This window comes from Halichondria panicea, chromosome 1 (genome assembly GCF_963675165.1).
Source record: "Halichondria panicea chromosome 1, odHalPani1.1, whole genome shotgun sequence".
NCBI lineage: Eukaryota > Metazoa > Porifera > Demospongiae > Suberitida > Halichondriidae > Halichondria > Halichondria panicea.
Genome location: NC_087377.1, coordinates 3,598,530 through 3,622,315, shown reverse-complemented (window position 1 = coordinate 3,622,315; position 23,786 = coordinate 3,598,530). Strand labels below are relative to the sequence as shown.

The following is a 23,786-nucleotide window of genomic DNA, read 5'->3' as shown; positions in this document are numbered from 1 at the left end:
AAAGATCGTTAACTAAACATGTAATAATCATGGTCACATTGTTGTCAGAGTTCACATGCAACCTTTCTGTGCATATTTAGTTCACCAAAATGTTTTTGACACTTTGACTCAGCAGCAAACATAAATGATATTATAGGTACGTATATATTCACACCACATTATATTAAAGTAAAATAATGTTCAGCAGCTAAAATCTACTATATTTACAGGACCCTCAAAACAAAACAATTCAGCAGCGAATCTAATAGTCACTAAATAATTATTTTGTCAACGGTTTATTAAATTATCTTATATCTCTCATAGTTGAGATCCCCTTCCTTCTCCTCAGACTCTAGTCCCACGGCTTGTTCTTCGAGGCCCTCGTGGGGTACTGGCTTCATGTCAAAACTAGGGCTAGCATACGTGAGATCTCCTCCAATAATGGGTTGCTTTGATCGAAACTTTACACAAACCCTGCAAGGGGAAAATATTATACTAATGAGAGAGTGGAAGAGAAAGTTTTGAACTTGCTTTCGAAAAAGTCAGAAATTGGTCTTTGCTACGTACTGGAGGATCATCCATCATTGCATGGTTCCCATATGCATGGTTCCCATATGCATACACTGCAGCTACTATGATAAGCCTATATACTATTGTATTGCGCATGCTTGTGTTGATTAATGTTTTATAGCATGCACAAGCCAATTAATTAAGTGGGCATCACAATGCTAGATCTATATAGAATACCGGGGAGAATATCTACATCCCTGAGCCTCACCATGTGATAGTAATGAGAAGAAGGACCAGTATTAGGATTCCAAGACCACCTCCCACCGCTATACCAATGATCTGGTTGGTTGTTAGAATGGTGGTTGATTCTGTAGGCAGCTGTACACTAGCCACATTAAAGCCTAGGGCTGCGTACTCGTCACGGTGATCCTGGGGATAGATTATGACAAATGCACCCACATAATGATCATTATAGAGGAGTTGCACAATTTATGCATGCAGTAGCACTCAATTGCAAAGACTCTTACCAGTACAGCCGTTGCCAAGGCACTACCGCTGATGGTGCCACCATCTAAACGAGCGTACAAGCTGAAGCTGACTCTAGACTCTCCAGTGCTAGTGATGTCAGCAATGTAGAGATTGTCAGCCGTGAGAGTGTTCCTCCTGAGACAAGAGTGTGTGCATGTGTGTGGAGTGTGGGAGGAGGAAGGAAGGTAAAGAAACCGTATAGAGAGGAACATTTCATTCTCCAAATTTTCATATGAACTACCAGTTATAATTTTCGGGTGATGCTCTATCTATGTATACAATACGTGACATACTAAAATAACTCGCTATACATGCAGTCATACGTGTTAGCAAAGCTTGCAATGTGACTTGATAGAGCAAGTTCTCAGATTGACAAAATTTAAAGAAAGATATCATGGACTGACTTTTATGCACATGGTCACAATGACATACAATAAATTTCTAGAATGTTCCAGACTAAATTAGCGGTAAGTCTAAACATAGATATGACATCATTATCAACTACACTAACAACAAGGTACGTGTATACATTGTAAAATGGATCTATAAAAACCAAGTTACATGCATGTAGTTATGTATAGGATATACATACCACACACCTAGGAGGAGGATGTGCATATCCTCCGAGTAGGTGTGACATATCTGATTTATACCACGTGACTGCAGCACTATAAAAGTCACTTCGCTATATTTAAATTGCAGAAACCAATGGTATACGACACAAGACCTTTACGGAATACTATACAGATTGCAAATTAAGGGCAACAAAATTGTTGATTTGGTTCATTCACAAAGGCTTTTTATACCAAAACAATAATCAACACCTCTAGCTTAGTACCTATATAGTTGTTCTACGAATCTAAAATTCACCTTGCTCTTGCCTGAGGGTATGCTACCAGACACTCCTTGTCCTCACAGTAAGCATTGACAGCATCTGCTGTGGCTTCTTTGAAGCGCCTCTGATTCTCAGGAGTGAACTGGAGAGAGATAAGACTCGGAATTATCAAAATGTTTATATAGCTATTAAACACACACAGGCACACTACCCCATATAATTATACCTCACTGCTCGTGCAAAACCAAGGCATAGACATGCACCATGTTTGGAGGATGAGGAATTAATTTGTGTAATTGTTACCGTGGAAGGAGTGAATCCGTTGATCTCTACGACAACGGCATTAGGAATAGCGTCAGTCGGAATAGTGTCAGTATCATCAGGTACAGTCGTCACAGTCGTCACTGGTGGTGCAGCAGTGGTGGTTAGCACATCCTCTGATATGTGTGTTTATGTGTGTATGTGTAGATGTATACAGTCATGTAGTTCATCGTCGAAACGCCCATAACCGCCCATAACCGCCCACACAACCGCCCATATAACCGCCCACATAACTGCCCACATAACGGCCCACTTCCTACTTTAAGTGCTGTAACTACAATCGTAGAAGCGCCCACTATTGCACATGCTTATAATTGGGTCAAACTCAACATAATACAAGGTTTTCACTATGCAGCTAATTAAAGCTATAGCTAGTACTTACCAGCTTCACACACTCCCTCCACTAGTAGTGTACCAGCCAGACACTCGCAACTGTAGTTACCCTCAACATTCACACAGAACATGGAGGGTTTACAAAGGTCAGTCGCAAATATGTCCAAAGCTGCCACCAAACACTCGTTGATATCTGTAAATGGAGAGAGATATTTGAGCCACAATTACATCGTTCATACATCTGAGTAGCATCGATCATACTCAGAATACAAATGTACAATTTTTTTATTGCACAACAATCTAGCTCTCACTGGCTTATTAACCTGGCTGGCTATACTATATATATACAGGGTGACCTGCTTATAGGATCAGGGGCGTAGCCAGGATTTGAGAGAGGGGGGTGCTGATTGTCTGAATTACCTGTACTGGCGGTGCAAAATGTGCCCCAGAAAAAAAATTTTGTTACATGCTCTGAGATTGATTCTAACGCAATCTGGCTAAAGAAATGAGGGTACTGCTGCTTTGAGGGTACTGGTGGTTAAGCCACATCTTCATCTGAAGATGTCCTATAAAATGCATTGTTTTGAGTTGTGACAATTAAATCATACAGCTGCTAACCAGATTCTGCTTGTGAATTAGCAGGTTGCTGTGCTGCTCTGTGAACTGGGCTCAACTGAAAAGTACTCAAAGAGTGATATGATGATGATGGCGATAGCTGCTGAACAGTCAGTGCAACTCTGTGGGGGACCTGCTCAGCCCACATGGCGCCTTTGCACATGTGCACTGAATATTTGGAGGTGGAGCTAGCTAGTTGGAGGTGGAGTTTTGAGTTGAGCTCTAGTTCTCTCATATCAGCTACTAGCTTAGCTAAGGAACTTGTGGAGCAGAGTCTGAGGCCAGAGGGGGGTGCTGGAGCACCCTCTGCACCCATGTGGCTACGCCACTGAGGATAACTAGATTGAATAGTTTATTATTACTGGAAATGATACGGCTACCCCCTCACCGGTACACCTCCCTCCAGGCAACAGCTGGTATCCCTCACGACACGAGCATTCGTAACTTCCCTCCAAGTCAGTGCAGATCTGCTCACACGGATTCTCCTGACACTCGTTGATATCTGTGAGAGATGGGGACAATTCATAAGCTTAAAGTCTTATTCATTATACGACAAAGTAAAGACTCATAATTATGAATTAAAGACCATTCCCCAAAAATAGGTCGATACAATGGACATTTAATGGCTTCATTTATACACTACTGTACCCATCTGTTCCCGAAGCATAGAGTTGTTGATACAAAAGCTTTACTAGACGTACTTGTGCAATTCATCCCATTGGACGCCAATTCGTAACCAGGGAAACAGCCGCATGTTTCCACTCCGGATAATCTCACACATGATTGGGCACAGCTGTTACTAGCATCACACATCGCTACCGGGTCAACTGCATGTAGAAGAGAAATAAATTTGCAAAGAGAATTTAAACTATAGTAGTCTAAGAGGAGGTTATGACAGCAGTGATTGTACCTTGACAAGTTCTGTTGTTGGTGTTGATGGTGTAACCTTCGTAGCAGCTGCAATCAAACCCTCCAATTGTATTGCTGCAGACCTGATGACAACCACCATTGAGTGAAGAGCATTCATCAATGTCTGAAAGAATATGCAAGCGTGATAAAGTCATAGCAATCATGGGCCCGGAATTAATTGCAACTTTAAAAATTTTTAATAGCTAATTAAAGTGATCAACCACTGACCTATACATTGTGTTTGACTGACGAGCTCGTAACCAGGGTAACAGGCACACTCAAAGCTTCCCGGTTGGTTGACGCACAGTTGAGCACAACCATGGATACCATCACACTCGTTGATATCTGAGGAGAGATTAATAGCTTGTCAATTACCAATTAATTGGTCACAATAACTTTAAAACTTTTATAATAAGACGTATAATAACAGATTAACTACCACACTGGATATATAGCTACTACATAATATAAAAGCATTTCTTGCAGTATGATAAACTTACCAGCGCATTTTGACCCGTCTCCAAGATACCCTGGAGGGCATGAACCACACATTGCCCCCACTCCTGGAGCAGGGACGTCCACACAATCCACACTCATGAAACAGTCAAAGTTGGCACAGCCATCAACATCATCCTCACAGAAGTCACCCTCCCAACCTGAAGCAGTGCATGTATTGTGTGCATGTAGGTCACTTCTACTACACTAGATCTAGTAAAATGAATTAATTCCGCTATTGACAATTAGGTTATACCATACCTTGAGGGCATACACAGTTGGAGACGACAGTACTTGCACTCTGATCCACCACTCCCTCCAGTGTGCAGTTGCCATTATTTTCACATGCACAGATCACAATCTATTGGGAAATGCAACGGAACCTCATTGCAGCAATAACTCAACGTATATAATTCTTAGTAAATTGTACTTTCAATAATTATGGTCTAACACACTCTTTATTGCTATAAGCCACACACCTGCACTTCCAGAGTTGACCCAGCGTCCAGCTCATCAGTAGCCAAAAACACGAGAGAAATATCGGCAATTGCATCAAGTTCCAATCTGAAGGTGAACTCCATTGTATAGTCACCCATAGGGGTAGGCAGTAGAGTGGCCCCAGCTGGCAGTCCGTCCACCAGTGTAACGTTGATACTGCCCTTGTCATCAGTCACATTGAACACCAGTACAGCCTCTTCCCCCAGCGTAACATAGAGGCTCACAGGGCCGTAGATGAGAGGAGGGAAGTTGGCTGTGGGTAAAGTTTATAGAAGCAATATAAGTGCAGTTGCCAAGACGGTTAGTGTATAGTACATGTAGCTTCTTAAACTTCCATGTGCATCACTTAATTATAAGTATGATGCCATACAATTCATATGACTATACATACCGTAATAGTATTAAGTGGATTAACGTACATGCTAGCTTTTCATCTTCATCAATTATGGAAATCATTGTCACGGTTTCAAGGCCGATATTGATGTCCCCTGTTTCTATGGAGTCAAAAATGCACTCGACATTGTCTCCACACATTTGAAGCACTTCTGCTGATGCAGTGGCTACCACTTCATCCAGGTAGGGTGGATCGTGGTCAAGGACAGCAAAGTCTGCAGCAGTCAAGCCCTCAGGATAAGTGAAGAGAGACTCTGAAGCATCCACTTGCCCTGTGATCACAAACAATTATTACTAGATAATCACACATAATTATTGTACTATGGAAATGCTACAGCTCAATAATTATAGCTCACATGACAGTCCTACTTGATGTAGTATCCGAAAGGAAAATTCGCTAATAGGCACCATAGTTCCGTTTCGGAATATGACATCATCAGTGACATTACCGTTGTAGTTCCCAACCATTCCTGCATAACTCATTAAATAACCTATGTACTGTATTATGCTAACTTTATATTTCCACAAATAAAACGACATTATATAATGGCAAACTAATTATTTAAACAGGGTCCTCAGTATAAAACGCAGCTATGAGTGTTATATACCTTTAGTTAGTCCTCTATATTTATCAGGGATGATGACTGTGAAGGTGAGCATGCTCGAGAGATTCACCATTAAACCCATTCCATTCGGAAACGTAGCCAGAATGGAATTGGAACTGCTTCGAGACACGGAGTAGAGGTCAGTAGATATAGAAGAGCTGACGTTGACCAGCTGGTCCGTTACATCTTCTCCACTGATTAGGATCTCAAGTTGTCTAGACGCATTCAGGCGTATCTGTTTGAGGGAAAACGATTGTGAAATAGAATTCACACATAATAAGTGATCGATTAAATTCCCCTCACATACTTCAACAGGAGTGTCCCTGCTCATAGCGAAAGCAAAACCACCTAATTCAGTAGCCAGAGAATCTGTGATTGGTTGCATACGAGCTTGCACCCAGAAGGTGGTGTCATCAGTCTCCAACTCCAGTAGAATGTACTCTCCCCAACCGTTAAATGTGAACTTAGCTCCATCAAGGTTGGTGAGATGAGGATCACCCGTACAGAAGGCTGGTGTGTGCATGTGTGCATGTATGTGCTCAATCAAATCAATATTGTTCAAGTTTAGCTAAACAGCTGCATAATCAATTTTTGAGGTAAAATTTGCACACTGTGTGCTTGTAACCGTCGAGCTAGCATATTTTATTAAGCCGACGGGGTTGCTTATCAAAAGTGTAGCTAAAATTCTTGTGGATAAATAGCACACTTAAGGATAGCCTCGAGACCAGGCCGATTAAAATATACGGCCTGGTCTCTATTGCATTGGTGATAGTGCACATGCGCAAACTGAATCCCCCAGATTCTGGGGGATTCGTTTACCTTAGTGAAATTATCGTAAACTTATACCGTAAACTATTTTGTTTACTAGTTTCTTTCCGTATTAATTTTACTTGTCTCCTGTGAAGCTGTGGCTTATGCTCTCTATTGCGTTGTCGAGAAGGCTTGCTAGTTAGCTGTGGCCCTCTATGGCATTGTCGAGAAGGCTGGCATACTAGTCTGAAGCCAGAAGAGGAGAGGCTCTTGTCTGTACAGAAACCAAGTTCAAAACATCACGACCATTCAACAATCATAGAGGTAGATGAGAGCCTCTTTTGGCTTCAGACTAGTGTGTCAGACTAGTTTGCAAGCCTTCTCGACAACACCATATAGAGGGCCACAGCTAGCTAGCTAGGCTATATACACAGTAGATAGTACGTGGGCGTGTACGGACCACGCCTACACATGCAATAATGAATAGATACCAGGTCGTATTTTAATCGGCCTGGATTCGAGGCTAACTTGGGGAAGAATAGGTGTCTGTCTGGTTATAGGGGATTCTGTAGGATTTACGTACCATTAACTGCATGTCTCTAGTTTACCACTCACTTCTTCTTGGTGGGGAATAAATGGCACAGGTAACTGGAGGTCGTCTAGTCCTGTACAGTGTGTCAGCTTCACCTCCTATGCTGCATTTGCGACGCAAGTTGTAATCATTATCAAGGAACTCTCTGGGGAAAAAGCTAGGACTGTACGCCACCACTCCACTGATACCACCAACATTGTTGAGTGATCCACTTCCTTGTCTGTGTGATAATAAAAGCATTCATAAGCGTCAACACACAAGAGATGAGTACTCCCTTAAGTCAGTTATGAGTTAGATGGCCCCTTCTCACCCATAGCAACAGAAAATGGTGTTTGTCCGTGAGAATGATGGAGTCACACAGAATTGGCCAGCATACACAGGGTCCAATGTCAACTCAAACATATCAATGAAACGAAAGGCAAAGTCTCTTGATGCTTGAGCCGAGTTGCAAGGGCATCCATCCTTTAGTGTGGTTCCATCAATGATGTCACCATACAAAGTATCGTTGTTGATAGAGCTTGTACATTCTGCACGTGCTAATTGTGTGGTATCTTTAGATCGGCCGACAAAATACACCTCGTTATGATAACGTGATCCTCTAGCAAGACTGGAACATGCAATCATTTCGCTCATGGGTAAGTTAGAAAAATGATGATCGTGGGAAGAAGGCAATTCGTCGCTATCACTGCCGAAAAACGAGGCTGGATTGATGTTGTAGCCAATAGTAGAAAAGTCACCATTCTGCGACTGACCCCATTGCAGATCATCACAGTTGTACGTGTAGACAGCAAAGGTTACTACACCATCAGTTATGATAATGGCTTCAAACGAATTCTGGGAATTAAAAGAACAAATTATTTCAACTGATCATTAACTCTTTTAGCACTATAGAACGCAACCTCGATCTGTCTGGAAGTGTTGTATAACCTCTGAACAAAGGTAATTAATTAAGTGCATGCTCCACGCCACAACCGTATTTAGAGGCTTGAAAAGCGCATGCTATAAATATTCATATATGGGCACTCAATATACTGATTATAATTATAGCCTCTCTTTCTCTTGTGAAGGTTTGGTCCCATAAAAATCTAACCATTGTGGTTTAATTTACAGATTTTGCTGAAGGAAACTACCCCTCATGCACAGCACTCACTCTTCCTCTGTCTGTTGCAGTGTGAGGATACGGAGGAACGTCCGTCCAGGAGGCTACTAGCATCCAGGTGGGTTCAAACTTGCCAAATAGTTTAGCATCGACATGATTTGAGATAAAAGATCTCACAATATACATAAAATCTGGATCGCCGGCAGCACCATTGTACACTCTGTACTTTACGTTAGAGGCGAGGTTTCGGCCATCGTGGTCATTCCAGAATGGAGCGAGCAAATTTGATTGGCTGATCCTGATATCGGATGTAGGGAATCGTTCTTGTGCTGTGCCGAGAAAGAGAGGTGGAGTGCCAACAGTCAGCATGCCATTCGTGCAAACCTACAGGAGGAGAGAAAAACAGTACTACCGTATTACTAGAATAGTGCGGGTGAAAAATCTTTGTGTGAATGAGCTAAATCAGCAGATAATTTACCCTTTGCTATCTAACTATTGTGTTCTGGCAAGGATTGTGTGTATTTACTAGTAATAGTCTAGATTTTGCGGATTTTATTGTTGCGAATAATTATCGATCATGCAACCATCGCAAAGTTCGTAAATGTTTTATGCTAGCAAACATTCTAGTAATATGGTATACAGTCATCACAAATAAGAACGGAGTATGTGTGCTTGTGTTAAAATGTGTATAATATTATCTTCAACTCACATGAATGTATTGGTGTGCTGAGGCTCCAAAGGGAATGCCAGTACTAGAGTAAATCCGCTGTGAACATCCATCATCGCTATCAAACAATTCCACAGCATCCTCAGGGAAGATAAGGGGGAAAAAGTCGACCCCTGGCACCAGAGCTGAAGAGAGAAATACAGAAGAGAGTGGACATTTCAAATTAAAGGACTCACTCTAATTCATAAATGGGTCAAACGATGCATTACTAGTGCTAGTTCTACTACGAATCGTTTTAATATATAATATACATAGAAACGTTCTATGTTCTAACAATGCACATTATACTAGCAGTGTACTAGTTCTGCTACGAATCGCTTTAACGGAACAAAATATAATATACATAGAAACATGTTTACCGTTAGTGACAACGTTGATACTTATACTATCTTTGCCATAGATACACGAAACACTTCCCAGGAAATTGCCGAGAATATTGAGAGTGATACCATTATCGAGGATAGTGACTATAAAATCCTCGCCACCAACATCTGAAGTGAAATCTATTTCTTCTTTTGTCTCCAGGTGGTTGATTCTCCAGAACAACGTCTCAGAGATGGGCTCAATATCCGTTCGTGTAGGATTGATATACCACAAACATTCAAACAATCTGGCTGTATTGATAATCACACCATCCATAACTTTTTTACTACTACTGTCTGGTTCAATCGCAAAGAGAGACAGAGGAGCTGCAATATCAGTACATATAATTGACACAAGTAATTAATTTATATTATCTCCTTTATACTAAGGAACTCTATACAACTATAAATTACCTGACACTTTCCTGAAAGTGGAACTAGCTATTGACACAGTAGAGTTAAGATCATCAGGGTCCCTGGCTTCACAGATGAACTCCATCCCCTCTAGCATGCCAATAAGGCTTTCGTTCAGTTCAAAATCCAATCTCACAGAGCTGTTGGTGTCATCCAGGTAGGTAGACGTAATGCCCGGTGAGGTATAATCTTTTGAGAATAGCACAGGAAAATTTGTATTGTCAGAGGTACAAGTGAGAGAGGCGGTTGTATCGGGAGGGTCAGAGCTGAGCACAGTCAGGACCGGTGGGTAGAGGGTGAGTTCAGGTTCTGTGGGGGGAATATGCTTAATAAAGCACATGCATGTTCAGCAATAGATACTTCGCATTATCAAACTGAAACTTTGTTCCGCATGGGGAATTCGTTTTACGTTAAACCTTTGTACTGTAATTATCTCTACTATGGTTGTATATATATGGTTGGGTTAATCTTGCAGTACAAAGAGCCCGTAGAGGAACCAAGCTCAGACATCCTGACCATACGACAGGTAAACGAGAGCCTCTTCTGGCTTCAGACTAGTATATGCAAGCCTTCTGACAACAAATATAAGCCACAGCTATAGCTAAGCTGCTTCACCAGATAGTATAGAGGTGTTTCCGGGTACTATATATTGCCCATGCAATAGATACCAGGCAGTATTTCAATCGGCCTGCATGGGACCGATAATTATAATTGTTGTAATTGTTGGGCTATAGTTGCTAATATATAACGGCCCTCCTCCAAATACAACCTAATACACCCTCAGTGGCGGATCCAGGAATGTTGAAAGGGAGGTTCCAAAACAGTTAAAAAAAGGTCGTCACTTTTGCTAAGCAATGAGCATGCGCATTAGAGAGCCCTGCCCACATATCAATTGCATGAAATCAGCCTAGTAACTACAGATCATTCAAGCTGAGTTGCTAGCTTGGTAAGTTGATCTCCAGTGTGTTCTTGTGTGAAAGGGGGTCCATGGAACCCATGAACCTGTCTGGATCCGCCACTGACCCTATATAATTATATCCTACTAGAAAAACATTTGCAATGTGAAAAATTGCTAGGATTGGTCGGGGGAACCCACCAAAAAGCGTGGAAACAAGAAATCAGACGAGAGCATAACTCCAGTCCGTTACAACGTCATTCACATGTACTGGTAGTTTTCCATGTTTTCCTGGTCAATCCACGCAATTTTTACTGGTGGGGTTCATGATGGCCGATCTCTTATATTTATACACCCATTTTGGAATTATAATCATGATGATTTGTGATGAATTGATGTTCCTAATACATTTACTGTTGAGCACCAGTGCAACAACCAAAGAGAGTAGATTTTTTTATTTTTTTTATTTTTCACATTTTGTGGCATATCTTCTGAAGTAAAAGTGATATGATCTATTTGAGTGCAGGTACTGAAAGTTCAACTATTGGCGCTTCCATTGGACCACCACCTGTTACATCATATGACATCATCACTATGAAATGGCTGTCTGAAGATGTGTACCTCCAAAAATATGTTAGGAATAGAAGTAGCTTATTTGTTTGAGTTAAAATCTGAAATTTGTTGTGTATGTACCTGAGTATATTGCTCACCTTTTGAGCTTCAACAGAAGTCTGGGCTACTAGTAAGTTCTGAGAAATACTGCATTTTGTTGTTTTTTGGTGGCAAATATGTTAGGAATACAACTTTCGATTTTATGCTAGTTAAGGTCTGATTTTTGAAAAGGATGTACTACAATAGTGTAAAATTCATTTGCACTAACTTACAGGAGCTAAACAAGTATCTTCTTTGCTAGAGCAGCCCTTCTTGTCAAAAACGGTGATTTTGCTCCGTTTTGCTACTTTTGCTGACGTATGCAATGATATTCATTGATTTGTGACATCACAAATCATCTTGTTGTTATTTGCTACATCCAAAGGTCATGTGATGTCTACCTGCAAATACACAGTTGGTGCTGGTCATTCCGTGTCACAGGGGCGTGGCAATTGAGCTTACTACGTAGCCAAATCTCCCCAAAAGTCATAAAAAGCACTGTTTTTGACAAGATGGGCCGCTCTAGCAAAGAAGAAGCTAGCCTAACTCCTGTAAGTTAGTACAGATGAAAAGTACACTATTGTAGTACATGCTGCTCAAAAATCAGACCTTAACTAATATAAAATCTAAAGTTGTATTCCTAACATATTTGCCACCAAAAAACAACAAAATGCAGTATTTCTCAGAACTTACTAGTAGCCCAGACTTCCGTTGAAGCTCAAAAGATGAGCAATATACTCAGGTACATGCACAACAAATTTCAGATCTTAACTCAAACAAATAAGCTACTTCTATTCCTAACATATTTTCGGAAGTACACATCTTCAGACAGCCATTTTATACTGATGATGTCATGTGATGTAACAGGTGGTGGTCCAATGGAAGCGCCAATAGTTGAACTTTCAGTACCTGCACTCAAATAGATCATATCACTTTTACTTTAGAAGATATGCCACAAAATGTAAAAAATGTGTACCAAAAAAAAAATCTACTCTCTTTGGTTGTTGCACTGCACAGGTACACACAGTCCATCCATGCGTAGTGCATGACATGCAGTACTGGTGACCTGCATGGAATGATGTGGTAGATGGAAGCTGGTAGATGGATCTGGAACACAGTCTATATAATGTATTGTACATGTTCATGACGTTGTAACGGATTGGAGTTATGCCCTCGTCTGATTTCTTGTTTCCACGCTTTTGGTGGTTCCCCCGGCCAATATAGCAATTTTTCATAATTATTGCAAATGTTTTTCTCCCTTTCTTTTTCAGTACAGAAGTATAAATCTATGTATCATGACATGCATGAGTGGAATGTCAAGAGGCAGTACAAAAGTTCAAGAAGAGGAGACAGGGCTAATAATTATAGCAATGAGTAATAATTATTGCTTAGAATTTGTGAATCAAAGTTAAATGATAAGTTATTTTAGCATGATATCTAGTACATATAGCATACCTGTCAGAGAAAGGGAGCTAGAGCTGAACAGTGTTCTGTGAAGACTCAAGGCTCTGGAAAAGCACTAGTTGGGCGTGACTCGACCGTCCCTGATGGGAGGTCGAGTTGCAAGCTTATCTGGGATTTGTTCTGCTGCATTATGTAACACTGCTATAAATATTCTTCTTCTCAAGTGGGTGTTACCCGATGATGACGTGGATAAACCACAGCATACTGCATGCGGTTTTGCAACTAGATGCAAACGGAAGTGTAACCAAGCACGTGAAAATGCTGCAATCTGATAGGGCGACACTAGAACAAATCCCAGATAGGCTTGCAATCCGACCTCCCGTCAGGGACGGTCGAGCCACGCCCAACTAGAAAAGCACCTGGTTTCTTAGCCACACCTATCTATTATTTGGCCACAACGCAATTGCTGAGTTATTAAAGATGCGGAATTGTCTAGGTAAGAGAAGTATACTGAGAGGTCATCTGCCTCGTGGAAGCAATCACAAATCTGCTTTGTAATCCAGGTGGTAGTCGTTTGGAAAACCTGTGCAGAATATCCTGGAGAGGGATGTACTTGGAGCAAATGTTGGGCAAGAAACTTACTTACTCACTCAGTACTTACTTAGTCAGTCAGACCATAGATAGAGTAGAGAGATTGGAAACGGAAGTACCCTCGAAGTACCATCTGTGTATCTCCACGGTTTAATCGAGGCTTACTTTTTAAACGAGGGCTAAACATGAATCCACGAGCAGTTCTGCTGCTAAACATCAACTTTCATCTCATACTTGAGCCCATTTGGGACACAGGACAGTATTTAGTTACAAAGCCTTAGCTATATCAAAGGTACTATAGGAACACAAGCATGAAAAGCGCTCTGTGTACCTCTAGCTACTTCACAACAATCGAGATTATATTTTCTTTGTTTCCAATTGATACCTACTATCAGGGGGCATGTGATTCAGTATAATGGAGGTAGCTCTGAGATGTATGCATTGGACACAATAAGTTTCCCGGGCTTTTGCGGGAGTTATGAAGAGATACACGGATGGTCCCAGATCCACTACATATAGACTTCATTGTAAAACATCACGTGAATCACTCCATTTCCAATCCATCTCTACTCTATCCACGGTCAGACAATTGCAAAAAGCGGTGAACCGTCGAAATAGTGCAATTTTAAATGACAATATTAATTTATTAAAAGGTTCATGGATTATGAAATGAGAGATACAAAGAGAGAAAAGGCTAAATAAACTATCTGTCTAGCCAGTTCCTTGATGTGGCCTTTCCCTGCAGAGATAGAACAGTTTGAACATGAGTGAAAATATGTGAAGTATTACTAAACACGGGCAAACCCACTGCCAATCCTATGTAAAACCTACTGGTTTTACTAATATAGACAGCCATGGTCCAACTAATATACTACAAACATCCATTGCAACCTCATATGCGAGTGCTATAATTCAATGGTGTAAGAAGGGGGGGGGGCTCCAGGGGCTGAAGCCCCCCCCCATAATTATCTCTAGGCTACTAAAGTAGAATGAATTACCAAGCTGCACCATGAACTGTTCAAAAAACAGTGCCCCTCCCCCCCCCATTGAGAAAGTGCTTCCTACACCACTGCTATTATATATGGCTTTGCAAGCAAAGAATGCTATACAGGTATGTACATGTACAACATCACAATCCTTGCCAGATTACAAAGTGTCAGAGTTGGCTCCCTCGCAAAACATTGCAGTATAAAATACATCATTATTCTGATAACTTACTGTTGACATTGATAACGAAGTTTGGCCGTAATAGATCATAATAATTGTATGCGATAAAATATTCTCCCTCGTAGTCAAACCGTGTCCTATTAATGTGCAGCTCAGCATGGTACGGAAACGGAGTGTTTGTTTTGAAAACGTACTCAAAAGGTGGCTGTTGTCCGTAATAAGGTTCATCAAACACATAGAATTTATCACCACGAATGTCCTCAAAACCACTGTTAAAGCCAGCATGTGCAAAGCGCAATACGATGTCTTCATGTATATCAGCTGTAGCAGAGGCTCCTTGGTAGAAAAATATTTGGTAAGGATCTGAATGGAAAGAAAGCAAAACACAATGGCCAGCAGGAAATATATAATGAAGTACATTGCATCTTCTATGTTCTTAGACAGACATTGGAAAAACGTATCAAGGTAGGAAAAGCTCTATAAAGTACATAGTTCTTAAAATAGACTCCGTCAAAAATGAGTAAGGCCCAACTTGATGGTATGAGCACGTATACTGATGTTCGATCTGTATACACTCTGCTTACTGGGATGCAGCATGTGAGGGCTGAGGAAAGTGTTTCCCTCTGTCCGGCACGTGTAATAACCTTGCAAACCAGACTCAGCTAGCCCTCTGGGTGCATTCAAGGTAGTGGAGTTGGACCAATCATTCTTGATGTAGCTATCAGAAATAGGTACTGCACCATAATGATTGTAAATGTTCAGCATGGGGTTCAAATGTTGGCTTGTGTTCCTACTTGCACATGTCACGCTGTAGGGAGGAGGGTGTTGTGCATGTTCACCATGCACAGGCAAATCTATGCCTTTGCTCATGCATACCCCTTACCTGATAATCCTCTCGCCTAAATGTGATCGAACTGTGAATGGCTGACCTAGAGCAAGAGTCATGTTCAAAGTCAACCCACCGACATACTCGAGCTGAATAGACATAGTCACTGGCTCAGAATCTGTAGAATAAATAGTATTGTACTACTCAAATCTACTATTCTGTTTACCTGTGGGGGCTCTCCGGATTTTTTTGACGGAATAAGCATAATAGAAACTAGAAACTTCTGCTCCAAAATACGCAATAGAAAATCCCAATTCTGTGTCAAGATAACAGTCGTTAATGAAACGTCCATTACCAGTGCATATTCGTCTGCTACGAGCTAGATCACTAGAAGTCAGTTTGATAGCCACAGATAATGTTAAGCCAGGCGATTGGTTCAGTATTACACCACCCGTAATGTTAACAGTGTTGTTTACATCCCGTTGGTAAGAAGAGCGAGAGAGTGATAGCTTGCTGGCATTCACAGTAGCAACCTTAATGAAAGTATTGAAATGAATCAGAAGAATCCCCTCATCAGTCCAATAATCAAAGGCACTAATGCCTACATTAGAGTAGTACAAGTTCAATGTCACGTTAAACTCAAAAGGGTCATCTGGTTCTATTTGAAAGTTGAAAGGAGCTCCAAGCATATCTGCAGTGTACATTTCCAAGCCCAAGGGCATAGTAGAGTTGGTATCAATAAACTCGTTCTCAACCAGCCTGAGAAAATCTCTAGGATTCATGGTAATCAGAATGAGATCGGTAGAACGGAAGGTATTGCAAGTACCCAGGTATTCTGCCTGGAATATTTCATTCGTGTGCGTATTTCTGAAAACAAGTCTGTTCAAAATGCATGGCACATCATACACACGGTATTTGTTGTGTATTGTGTAGTGGTAGCTGTCACTGTAAAATGGATTCTCCATCAAGTTATTAAAGAAGATTCTGATGTCGACACCACCGTAGTAGTAAATGAAATATACTATTTCAATTGATACAGATCCTATATTAATAAAAGAGAGGACAATTATACCAGACACATAAAAAATTATACTGTCTATATATGTGACAGGCTCTGGGAAAAGGACATAATTATTGGAGCAGATATTGGTATTGAGCAATAGCCAGATTTATGGACTGCAGTGTATAATCTCATAATAATTTTTCTTGGCTTATAGTTATCTACAGTCTTTCTACTACCTCTCTGTAAAATCTGATGCTCTGAATCCAACGCGTTCCACCAAAGCGCTTTGTCTAAGCAGCCACCATTACCTTAATTACTTTTCCCAATTTAGCAATCTTTAAGTGGGCGTTTCTCAATACCGCTATTTCAGAACTTTGAGTTTCCAACGCGCATAACTCAAGCATGAAAAGAGGTATGTGCAAACTAAGCATATCAATGCGTAGGCAATTCTTTGCTCTATCATCTGGTATTTAAATCTCAACAATTGTAGCCTGCTCCAATATGGCCTTTTTCCCAGAGCCTGTCACATATGGTAGTAGGAGTAGGAGTCATAAATAACTGTCGAGTGCGAAGCATAAAACAAGCTATAGACTATCTGATTGACGCGGTCTCTAAGGCAGGTATCAATGCAGTGAAAAACATTTACCAATAATTATTCATTGCTCATGTAGGTCTATATTGTTTGTTAAATGACAGAAAAGTTTGATGTGCAATTGGTCATTAATTTTGTTATTTCATTAGCCTGATTTTATTCCACTAAAAAATTCGTTCACAAGTATCACAACACATTGTTGATTACAGCAAAGATGATACTGTACTGACGTGGATATAAAACGGCCTAGTATCCGGAAGGGTCCACGGGAAACGTCAACACCATGCTATCAGACCAGGCATTGTAAAGCATGATGTGAATAGTATAAATTTCTCCCTAAGCTCACGATCATGAGATCGAGAGTGTCATAAATTATTGTTGTATCTTTGTGTGAAATTTTTGGCTTGGACATTGAATATTTATAGGCAGTATACTTGATTGTAAACTACGAGGAAAATCACAGTTTAAGTGCTGTATATACAAAGGCCTAAAGCATGCATAAAACTGTTGAGCCTATTTTTGCATATTTTGAATGAAAATTATGCATGCATGTAATGTAACCTCGAAAATCTAGCTCCTCGGCGTTACCTAATTACAATAATTATACTAGTAAATCATGCACCTCTGTTATGCTAATTATTGCTGGAGAGGACCATATTTTTGCATTGTTTTGGCAGGCCTATAGGGTACAATTTTCTCATGCAAATTTGGGCCCGGGTTAGACCCAGTGGAATTCGGTTATGCGTTATTTTTCACTTGATGTCCTAAGGTTTTAATTTTCTCTCGTTATATAAACACACACACATGCATAATTATTATACAGAGGTGGGTTGTTTTTGTTCACAATTGCGACCTGGAGTTTTATATCACAGTCGTTTTTTGGCACGGGTGGCCATTAGGTATCATTTTGGTTTTAGCTAGGAAGCTATTGAAAATTGTAAGTGTACATGACTGCAGACTGCTACTAAGATTCTGAACTAGTGCATTGAGCAAAGAAAAGTGGAGGCAACTGAAGGACATAACTGGTTCAAGATTAACTGGAGAGGTTGCCAGACTGGATTAATCACCACTATGGACACAGTTTCAGAGGAACAACAAAGTGTCACACAGTACACTGATACTTTACCATCAGCAAGGATATGAGACATCTTAATTCATTTGATACATGCATGTCTTTCAGTATTCTTAAGGAAGCCAACTAGTCTGTTCACTAACAACTATAATTATGGTCAGTAGGCTTTGCATAAAAGGAAAATCTTGTTTGCAGTTCAGGGGGAGTATTGCGAGACATTGCAATTTAAGACTAGGTCTGGCGTACTGTTTAATTCCATCTGTTACAATAAAAGTATTACTTTACCTATTTGTCACCCATGAAGGTACTATACGTCCAAGTGAAACAGAAACATTGATTGTCTTTTGATACTGAAGTTAAGGAATTGCCTCTGACTGGAAAATAGAGTATAACTATATAGCTATAAATTATAATGGATGTTGCAGCATTACGTCACTAGCAAGAAATAATTATGTACTCACTCATGTACATGGATGTGTTTTTAATATTGAAAACATGTTGTTACTTATAATAACTTGATGTTACTCCAATAGAATACACAACACATTGTTGATTATAGCATGAAATTCAGCAAAAATACTTTCATTCTTCAGAAGATCGATCCGGATTGCTCAACAATGTTTCCAAACGGCCCAATTTTGATAGTAAACCTACAACTAAATGTTGGACACCAACTTTGGCAGTGCATCAGCAGGACCATAATTATTTTCGTTTTGCATTGTTTTGGCAGTCAGGAGGACCATTGCCTTGGTTCAGGGCCTCCCAGTGGAGTTTACTGATGCATCAATTTCATGTATCATTCTTGCTCATGTTACCATAAATACTTAAACTGGATCTCTACCAGTAACCTGACTAGCTAGTTGCATGTGTACGTTGTCTGGTGTAGAGCATCGTTGAGCGGTAAACGTTCTATGCACTGACGACAACTCACTTAGCAAACAAACTTTGGAAGGTACCATGAAAAAAGTAAAGTTTTATTTTTTTGCCTTAAAATGTTCTTTGTGGGGTATAGAATAGCCCTGAGACAAAAAATTTTTTTTCTGAAAATTAACTTTTCAGAGAAACAGGACTATAGAAACACAATTTCAGGCTTAAAATTTTGCTTCCTGTTGTGGTCAAATGTGGGCGCGGTCAAACGTGACGTCAGAGTAGGCGTTTGTGCTGCATGCAAAATGTATTCTGTGTGCGTTGAGTGTGTTGCAGCTGGTTGCTCCAATAGATCTAGCAGTCATACAGTTCTCTCAGTTGAAATATGAGTGGGAAAACAAGTCCTATGTACCAGAGCTCACTGAAAAGCAACAGAATCCTGTTTTTGTGTCCAGTGAAAACTCCCTTGCTGCTCAGTTTGGGATCCAAAAGAGGAAGAAGCTGAGATCTGAGGTCTGGAGCCATTCTAACTGTTTTCTATAAGGCAGTCATTCAGAAATAAACTGCCATATCGTCCTGTAAAAAGAGAGGCCCTGAGATCAGAGTCATGGAATGGAGAAATAGCCCTATAGAGAATTGCCCGGTCGGCCGCCGTATACGGAAAAGCGAGAACGGAGACAGGTTAATAGCTTCTGTTTTTGTTCAATCATGTATAATTATAATACCTCGCTGCAGTTGATACTTAATGCTTTACAAGAGACAACCTCTCTATACCGTGACTCCTGCATGTAGACCCGGCATGCAACTGAGACTCCTGATAAGACTACATGCATGCAGTACCTCTAGCTCTTCCTATTTTCATGTTGGAAACAACTTCAGCAAGGGTCTCATTGTCATGCAAAGACAAGTGAAACCAAAACTTGACGTGTTAATAATGTAAAGATTACCGATAGTAACTCAAACCCCATCTATAATTATAACTACCAAGGATATCGGCATTTAGTGTGAAGTGCTTCGGCCCATGCATGGTGACTCTCCCCCTGTTGTCAAATCCCATACAGCCTAATTTTGAGCCCAGCATCTTCTTCTCCTAAACGTTTGTCGCGACATTGACAAAAACGTAACTTTTAACTTGTCTCAAGAGTAATACACGTAATACAGGTTGAGTCAATAATCCTGCATGTGAAGAAGAAGGAAATTTGTTACGAATCGCAGCTATACTGCATGCACAGCTTGGTAGAACAACTCGTATAATTATATGTCTTCTAAGTCAGCCCCAGCACAACCGACTAGTTAAGAAAGTTACCTTTCACATTGATAAACTTACTGGTGTATACTTCTTTCTCATCTGCCTCACCATAATTATCTGTATTTGTGGGCAGTGTACGCCATCTGTAGCACCCACATATCAAGGATCAAATCCATCACACTGATTCTCTATTGGTATATACATTGCTACACAACGTACTACCGCATTCACACCTGACACACTCAATAATTATTGCATGACTGTATACTTATACATATAGACCTAGTCTATATACTAATCAGTCAATTAACATTTCCTATCCTGCCTTCATTGTCACCATCATCATCACCACTCGAACTAGCATGGGAAGGCTTTCTCGCTCATACAGATATGGCTCCACATCGCTTGTTTTATCTTCACTGCAGCTTTTTTCATGCTCAACAGATGAGAAGAAGTAGGAAAGACTCAACTGGCTTGAAAATCATAGCTAGAATCACATGTGTCTGTCAGTCAGACTCATGCAGCCACCAGTATGCATCAATTCAATGTTTACTAGTACCTACTCTGACGTCACGTTTGACCGCGCCCACATTTGACCTCAACAGGAAGTAAAATTAACAATTTTTTTGCATCAAGGTTATTTTATACCTCACAAAGAACATTTTAAGGTAAAAAAATAAAACTTTATTTTTTCATGGCACCTTCCCTTATAGTGTCAATAATAATGAGACATTTCAGCAAAAATTCTTTGCACATGATTTGTGTTCCACCTCCTCGTGCCCCTCACCAGTTTCAAAAAATCAATTTTACCATGACGGGTATTTAGCTTTAAGACACTACTGAAAATTGAAAGTGTATACAAGGGGGTATAATAATTATTGTATAATGAGACTTCTTGCATGTCTTCCAGTATTCCGGCTTAAGCCAACTAGGATCGGGCGAGGTAGCAGAGATTGAAAAAGTCATTCGACAGGTAAAATAAAACAGTTAAGGGAGCTAACCATTGGCCAGGCTTGTTCATTGGTCAATAAAATAAAAATTTTGTTTGCAGCTAATTTTCTGATTGAGTAGAGACATGCAGGGGGAGTATTGCGAGAAATTGCACTATAATTAGCTAATTATGTCTGGCATGACTTCCTTCTGTCTATATAATAACAATTATTGTTAGGAGGGAATTTTACTACAAATCACTTCACACCCATAATAAAGTGTGTTCCATTCTATATTATAGCTTTGCCTATGCAAATCACTAAACTTTGAGTATCTGCATTTTTTCCGAGGAGTTTCTCTGCTGAATTGAAATAGAATTTTCCCCACATGCAAGACTGTAACTGTTGTAATGTAAATGTGGAGTCAAGGGATCATCCGATGCATAAAAACATGCAAACTTATTAACTCGCCCTAAAATGCGTTTGTATAAAAGAAAATGTCTATTTTTCCCAGCATCTCTAATTATACATATAGGAAAATCCCCTGAGGTGGTATGGGATTACTGTTATGATATCAACACGCATATGCATTCAGCACCAATTTGGTGGAACACCTAATAATTATAATGACAGGCTCTGGGAAAACAGCCCAATTGGCGCAAGCTATAATTTTTTTGCGATCTAGCTATATACCAGATGATAGAGCAACGAATTGCCTACGCATTGATATGCTTAGTGTACACATACCTCGTTCCATGCCTGAGTTATGCGCGTTGAAAAAAGAACAAATGTTATGAGAATGTATACACTGTAGTCTATAAATTTGGCTATTGCTCAATACCAATATCGATCTGCTCCAATTGGGCTGTTTTCCCAGAGCCTGTCACATAATTCTAAGCAATTTAGTTTGTATTGCATGGTTAGGAATATTCCGGCTCTCTGAAGTAAGGCCACATCGATAATTACTGATCGTTCATTTTACACCAATTGCTATAGCTAGGTGTCAGTGGTGGATCCAGACAGGTTCCATGCATGGGTTCCATGGAACCCCCTTCACACAAGAACACACTGGAGATCAACTTACTATAGCTAGCAACTCAGCTTGAATGATCGTGATCTGTATAGTTACTACGTAGGCTGATGGCATGCAATTTATATGTGGGCAGGGCTCTCCATTGCACATGCTCATTGCTTAGGAAAAGTAATGACCTTTTTTTTAGCTATTTTGGAATCTCCCTCTCAACATTTCTGGATCTGCCACTGGATGTTTAGTACACAAAACTCACCGAAATGCGACTCACTATTCCGTGTATACTGCATGGCCAGTGCTATGGCTGCCCCAAACTAGTTTTTAAGTGTACGTTTATTAGGGTCGGATCTGACGTTTTGGGTGTGGTTTTTTGGTAATAGTCGTTTTAACCGGATTATTTTAGGAAATGCGACTACATCATCGCCATTTCGGCCAGACTGCACTGCCGTCCCAAGAGTGGCCAGATTAACGAGAGTCTACTGTTTCGTTAGTCTAGTGCCATGGCTAGAAATCGTTCTTGGTTTGGACCTAAATTTCAAAAATGTTAACCATTTCCCAACATTAATCTGAATTTTATTTTTTATTTTATTTGCTCCAGCTTCTAACTAACTGTTATTCATAGCTACAAAATATTTGTAAATGCCATATACGGCCATATATAGCGCGAAATTTTCGAGAGGTTTAATTTTCACTGATTTTGTGGTTAGCAATCCTACACGAAAATTAAGTTCATGAAAATTTTCAGCTATAACATGCAAAAATTAAAGGTGTGGCTTCCATGCAGTAAGCAGTTATTCCATGAACATTGTGCAATGAAATGCTTTTAGCAACACAACATATAATATATAAAGTGCCTCGAAAATTTCGCGCTATACAATATAATTCTGCACTATATATAAAATACTCAAGCAAGTTGTTAATTCCCTGGGGTCCGTGCAGACATTTTTAGGGCTAATAAAAGTAAATATTTCTTACCATCAGTTGGTGCCTCAGTTGGTGCCTCAGTTGGTGCATCAGTTGGTGCCTGCGTTGGGGTCTCAGTTGGTGCCTCAGTTGGTGCACCAGTTGGTGCCTCAGTTGGTGCCTCAGTTAGATCATCAGTTAGTGCCTCAGTGGTCTGTCCAGAGCCCTCACCAAACTGACTGAAGCCTGGGCTAGGGGAGAGTCCAACAACCAACAGAGCCACAGCTACAAGAAGCTTCATTGCATGCAAGAGAAATGGTCCCAGAGTCAATAGTTCGAGCTATTTAACTGCAGGAACTGTAAAAAGGTAACGCCCCACCCCCAAAAAATTAATAGAGGTATGTAAAGATCGTTAACTAAACATGTAACATTCAATGGGCAACTTGAGCTTGTCAAAAGTTTTTCTGTTTACTTTGACTTCATAATTTGGAAAGCAGGGTTAGATTAACAATTTTAAGGAGGTACTAGTTCTGAAATACTCATGGCTATTATTATTTAAGTTCAGCATTTAAGCTACTTATCTACTTCTATAACTGTCACCAAAATTAATGTTATTTTTTTATACTTATCCACTTCTATTAT

At 40.2% G+C, this 23,786-nt stretch overlaps 1 protein-coding gene across 1 annotated transcript; it reads right to left on the bottom strand.

Annotated features, from left to right (window-relative positions):
* Positions 1–113: 113 nt before the first annotated feature.
* LOC135334298 (mucin-like protein) lies at positions 114–23,464 on the bottom strand. The gene is made up of 28 exons (XM_064529434.1): positions 23,217–23,464; positions 15,726–16,541; positions 15,557–15,677; positions 15,258–15,481; positions 14,725–15,036; positions 9,966–10,274; positions 9,549–9,878; positions 9,172–9,314; positions 8,514–8,846; positions 7,674–8,197; positions 7,387–7,583; positions 6,329–6,531; positions 6,025–6,256; positions 5,773–5,886; positions 5,443–5,688; positions 5,005–5,276; positions 4,787–4,886; positions 4,531–4,686; positions 4,259–4,375; positions 4,032–4,154; positions 3,823–3,948; positions 3,510–3,623; positions 2,556–2,699; positions 2,156–2,289; positions 1,888–1,994; positions 1,017–1,152; positions 758–918; positions 114–453 (listed from the first exon to the last, which is right to left on the bottom strand). Exons 1-28 carry the CDS (start codon positions 23,443–23,445, stop codon positions 279–281), a joined length of 6,198 nt encoding a protein of 2,065 aa, XP_064385504.1. The 5' UTR covers positions 23,446–23,464; the 3' UTR covers positions 114–278.
* Between the last annotated feature and the right edge of the window lie 322 nt (positions 23,465–23,786).

Bases quoted from the DNA above. Each gene is read 5' to 3' on its own strand.
- LOC135334298 (XM_064529434.1), bottom strand. From the start codon at position 23,445: ATGAAGCTTCTTGTAGCTGTGGCTCTGTTGGTTGTTGGACTCTCCCCT. The intron at 16,542-23,216 runs GTAAGAAATATT...TTATTAATATAG, and splicing joins AACTGAGGCACCAACTGATG to GATCTGTATCAATTGAAATA. The intron at 9,879-9,965 runs GTAATTTATAGT...CTGATATTGCAG, and splicing joins CACTTTCAGGAAAGTGTCAG to CTCCTCTGTCTCTCTTTGCG.